This window comes from Mus caroli, chromosome 3, assembly GCF_900094665.2.
Source record: "Mus caroli chromosome 3, CAROLI_EIJ_v1.1, whole genome shotgun sequence".
Lineage (NCBI taxonomy): Eukaryota > Metazoa > Chordata > Mammalia > Rodentia > Muridae > Mus > Mus caroli.
The window spans coordinates 77,487,581-77,493,089 of record NC_034572.1 but is presented as its reverse complement, the minus strand read 5'-3'; the positions used below and the strand labels follow the sequence as shown (position 1 = coordinate 77,493,089).

Here is a 5,509-nt window from a genome sequence, read left to right as displayed (position 1 = left end):
ACCCCGAGTGTCTTCACAATGTGAAAAAGTCAAACGTGTACATTGAATTCAGCATAAAACGCCAATGATTTCCCCACAATGATGACTGTCACCAAGGTCTTGCCAGCAGGAAACCACGCCTTGTCACTCCACGAGGCTCAGAATTTGCATTGATTCTGACGAAGAAGAGATTAGCACCCACAATTTGTTTATTCAACATAAGGTCTTTTTCCAGAGACAATGTGAATTGTTGTTTTATATAACCCAATTGTAAGATCAAACCTAAGCTGTTTGTTGTTGTTGTTGTTGTTTGTTTGTTTGTTTGTAAGGCTTCCAGTTATTTTGTTACTATTTCTGTTGCTAGAGCTGTGGAAGTCAGAGACAGCACAGACTACCTAGGATGCCAAGGTTGATCCAGACTAAGTCCATGCATCTGGATACTGATGCCCCTCCCAGAGAGATACTCATGACAGTTAAGAGTGACAGACGACGGTCCATTCAGGGTGAAGTACTCAACTCTCACTTATCCTCAGACCCTTGCTTGACCTTCCATGTATCTTTGCAGTTTAGCTTTAGAGCTCTAGAATCTTTGGGGAAAGAGGGTACAGCAAGCCTGTAGGAGCTGGAAGATGGGGAGAGGGCTGTGAAATGCTGTCGTTTTAGTATGTTTTGGCTTGCACAGCAGTGCAGCCATGACTCCATGGCTGTGACTGCCTACCTAAGACTGAGCCTTGATCAACCGTCAATCACGGATTGGAGAAGAACTATTGGCTGTTAAGGGAACCTTGGAGAGCGACAGTCACTGTCTTCAGCTGTTTGCCCACTTAGGAGCCCAGTAGTTCCACACTGTTGGCCTCACAGACAATCCAGATTAAATTCAATGTGTCTCAAACAAAACAAAACAAAAAAATGGCATGCACGTGGAGAAGAGATTTGTAGGAAGGGTGAGGGGGTGAGAAGGAGGTTAGAGAGGCTGGGGCTACACAAATCAGAACGCACTTCATACATATACATACATATATAAAACTGTCAAAGAATAAATTCAGTAAGTTCTTTTTAAAAAGGAGTCCCAAATGGATTTTAAAAACATGTTTATTGAAACAAGTTTCTGAAGAAGTTCAGCTAAGCAATGCTACCGTGCTTTAAAAAAAATACACAAAAGCATGTGTCTTAAAAAAAATTTGTTTTTGAGTCACAGTCTTACATATTCCAGGGTGACCTCAAACTCACTATGTATCTGTGAATAAACTTGTGCTTGTAGGAATGGTCTTTCTGCAACTATGCCCAGTTTATACAGTGCTAGAGGTCAAACCTGGAGCTCTGGGCACATTAGGCAAACAACCCAGGCAGGAACAGAGATAAATTCCATGGCCTTCTTTATTTTAAAATCTGATTTGTTCTGATTAGCTATCCAGCTAAGGCAAATTGATGAGGGTTTCTTCTCCTACTAATGATGTAAAAAAATAAATATTTCTGTCTTAAGAATTCATGGAGTTGTCACACACACATGATGTGCTCAGATTATACAGTCATAATCAGGATCATAGGCTTAATTTGACTGCTTGGCCCATGCTAATGGCTCGAGTCTTGTCAGAACAACATAGCTCTGTAGAAAGTTCCTGTGTAGCTAGAAAAGTCAACACAGTTCTCAGATGTAAACTCAAGAGCATGCTGGTCAATTTGTTTCTTCAGGAGTTTGAGGTTATTTGACATATTGAATGGGAGCCGTGTTATCATCTCACAAAACATGCCTTTATCAAAAGTAACAGTCCAACACCTCATATACTTCTGAGAAATTCTGAAGTCTGGTATTGGGCAGGGTTGGATTGAGGTCAAAGGCCTGGGTAATCATGGAGGATCTTAGACACCCTAAGAAAGAAGGAACTAGACTTTTCAGAGAAAGAGAATCAAATTAAAAGTAGCCCTTATGGGCAGGGTAGACAAGTGATGACTCAGAAGGCTGCATCTGCCTGCCGGGTGACTATCTGAGAGTCAGGGCAGTGTCCACAGGGCAATGCCTCCGAGTCCTGTCTGAGTGAGAGCACTGAGACAGGACAAGTCTGTTGAGGATACACTGTCAAGCACAGCCTTTTGTCTGAGAACTGCACAGTCCCAAGACAGTAGGAGAGCCGGGATTCAGGTCATATACTATGTAGAGAGACCACCCTGGCCTGCAGCTCTGCCTATAAAATTATCTGCATATCTCAGAAGGCAAGAGCTCATTAAAGGGGCCCCAAGGGGGCAGGAGAAGGCTTTCTGTGGAGCATGAGGGCAGCCTTTCAAACACAGAACCCCAACTCAGCAGCAGAGAGTTTGGTTAACCTCATCTCCCCTCAGTTCATATGTGGTTAGCAAAATAAAAACTTCATTCTTTGTTTCTTTCCTGGAATAAAATACCAGGCATCCCAGGAGAACCAGAGATTCAATTTGCTCGACGGCCGTTTAAAGGTCAGAATTAGAAAACGAAGGATTAAATGGACTGGCTTTATTGTGGAGGAGAGGTTAGTGGGGTTTTCTGCATTTTTTTACTCCATTGTTTTTAGTCCATGGACGTCAACTGATTTTACATAGAATGTCATTTCTGATGGCCTGATTGCCACCTCCCGGAGTGCTGAGGATTGGAGACTCTTCCCAGGCTACAGGAAAGGCCGCATGTAAAGTGCAGAGAGACCGCACAGCACAGTGAGCCGGAGCTGCCACGGGTACAGCTCTTTCTTGCTCAGCCTTGAAGATCTCCAAGATACAGAAGGACAACAGATGACCCCAATCTGCGGGCATTCCAAGCCCACACCGCACAGGCCAGGCCTGCGGCTTGACGCAAGATCAGCAGTTTTGAGATGTTGCAAGCAGAGGTGATTTTAGCCGAGAAGGAAAAAGTTGCTTCTCTCTTTAAAGATGGCTATTTCTTCTGCGAAGTTTTCAAAAGTGACTGAGATGTGGCTGAGTGCAAGAATCTCCCGAGAGGTCTGTGGACTTTCTTGTTGTGGTTTCTTAGCAGGTAAGGAGCAAGCTTAACGACTCACCGGGATGGTGTGGCTATGAAACACCGGCTTTGTTTGTCATGTTTTCCATAACACAACTGTCCTTGAGGAAAGTTCCAGACGGCTAGAGTTGACCTGAGAGGCCATGAACAGTGAGAGGATATTATCCAAACCTGTTAGGCAGTAAGGTGACCCGGAAGAAGACCAGCTTCCTGATTCAAACACTGGGATGGAAGCAGACCAGTGCTGTGATCTTAGGGTGACCAAAATGATTGAGGAGGAGACAATGGGGACACTGATCTGAAACCAGCACCACACGGGGCTCCCTCACCATGAGTGGGCTGGCGGGCAGCCAGGCCTTTCCAAGACTTCAGTCCCTCATTCTTCCAAGTCCGGGGGATGCCATCATCCGAAGAGGGGACAGTGGAAGAAACACTAAAAGGTTCTTGTGTCTACACTGATTTGAAATTAATTAAACTTGTCTCTTCTTCATCCTCCCCTGGCAGGCTGGCAGGTGCCCTCAGGAAGTACGCTCTTGGAAAACATCAACGCCTCTTGGACTTAGGATTCATTGTCACTGAAAAAGAAAGAAATACAGAACAAACCAATAGCACAGTGGTGAGCATGGGAGAGCCGATCCCTTGATTGCAGAGGTGACTCAAGATTCTAAACAATCGGAAAGCCAGCACTGTTTAGCATGCAATTTCCCACACAAGGGGCAGTTTGAATTTTATATTCAATTCTTGAGGAGGAAATCCGTGGATGCCAAGAGACAATCTCTAGCTCTCCAAAATCCCTCCCCGGTGACAGGGAGAGACCAGATGGAGTTGGGGATTCCCGCCTTTAATTAAATCTAATCCCATTCCCTATGAATAGATGCCAGAAGTCTCTTTTTAAAAATGTGTTGTTTCCTTCAAGAGTTTGTGGCCCTGACTTATTTTCAAATGGTGCATCTTGTTCAAGCCCACAGAGGGGCTGGGAATGCTCTCTGCCCCATCTAGAATTCCATTACCGACGTCTCAGAGTATGAATGACTATAAATTAGAGACCTGGCATTTGAACATAGCCATGCTGCTGGCTAATTTGTGCTGTTTTGTTTGTTTGTTTCAAGTTTGGCTATCTTTGTCCAGTGGCTTTCCGGTGATTCAGGGGGCTCCTTGGTCCTGTCCTGGAGAGCAGCTGGAGGCCCCGATTCTTTCTTCCTGCTTTTCCTCGAGGTTTGGAGTCCCTTTCTCCTTACATTCTAGCACAGCTCTATCGCCAGCCAACCCTGTCTCCAAAGAAGGTCATGAATAACGGCAGTGAGCGGCTGTGCTCTCTCCTTGCTCTTGGATGCACGCAGTCTACGGCAGGCCCCTGACTCACTTGACAGATGCTCAGTCAAGCACTGTGCGTTAGCCACAATACACATACCTGTAATCCCAGCAACTACAGCCTGGGAAGCCGTGCCTCAGATAAACAAACAAAACAAGCCACAAGAGATGATACATCACCAATTGATAGATGTGTCCTTGACAGCGATAACTCTGTGTGTGTGTGTGTGTGTGTGTGTGTGTGTGTGTGTGTGCTCGAGTGCGCACGTGTGCATGCGCACGCACACCAATGGGGGATGCTGTGGGAACAAGATCGCATGGAAGAGGGAGAGGAGGGCAGAACTGTATCTGAGGCAGGGGGATAAACAAAGAAATGGCCTCTATGGCAAAACTCATTAAATGTGGACAGTGGATGAGATTGTAGTCTTAGTTTTTTGGTTTCGTTTGGCTTCTTGTTTGTTTGCTTGTTTGTTTTTTGCTCTGGAAGGAGAACTCAGTGACAGCAAGCTTGCTTATTACATGTACTGTCAAGGCCCTTGATTTGATCACCAACACCCCTCACGTTGAGTTACTAACAAACTTTTAATTACGAAACTCTGAAAAACTCACAGTGGGGAGAGGTTTCATTCTTTGGAAACTGGGTGGCACAAGATAGTATTGCTAAGGCCCAGAGGCCATCTCTGTGGAGCAGAATTCCCCAGATAGCATGTTCTTATCTAGCAAGACTCTCTTTTGTCTGCAACACTGAGCTCTGTCCAATGGTTGTAACAGAAATGGTTTTCAAAACTATTGTAAAACTAGTCTGTGTACATTGTGCAAAACAAAACAGAAACAAAACAAAATTCCACCAGAACTTTAACTATAGCTAATACTTCGGCACTTTCTCTCCCAAATGTTTTTCTGTTCAGAAACAGGATCTTCGTTCTGTCATCTGTTAGTACACTGCTGGTCACACAGGGTGGGGCACGGCTCAGTGGTAGAGCTCTTCCTAGAACACCCAAGGTCATGGGTTCAATTCCCAGCACTACAACACACAGACAGAACCTTCTCCATCTCTCCTCCCCCCACTTTAGTAGCTATATAGTAATCTGTTAACCCATTAGATATTCAAAAACCGAGGCCCAGGGATGTAAGTACTAGGGTGCTTGCCTGTAGGTGCTGATGCTCTAAACTCAATTGCAGTCCTGAAGAAAGAAGGGGGGAGGGAGAGAGAGGGAGGGAGGGAGGGAGGGAGGG

The 5,509-nt window shown here is 45.2% G+C and overlaps 1 protein-coding gene across 1 annotated transcript in view; it reads right to left on the bottom strand.

Annotated features, from left to right (window-relative positions):
• Positions 1–903: 903 nt before the first annotated feature.
• The window catches only part of Tmem154 (transmembrane protein 154), a 38,741-nt gene continuing 34,135 nt past the window's right edge, over positions 904–5,509 (bottom strand). The window contains exon 7 of the mRNA XM_021158876.1: positions 904–3,537. Coding sequence (XP_021014535.1) covers positions 3,522–3,537 — 16 coding nt within the window. The 3' untranslated portion in view covers positions 904–3,521. The remainder of the gene's footprint in view (positions 3,538–5,509) is intronic.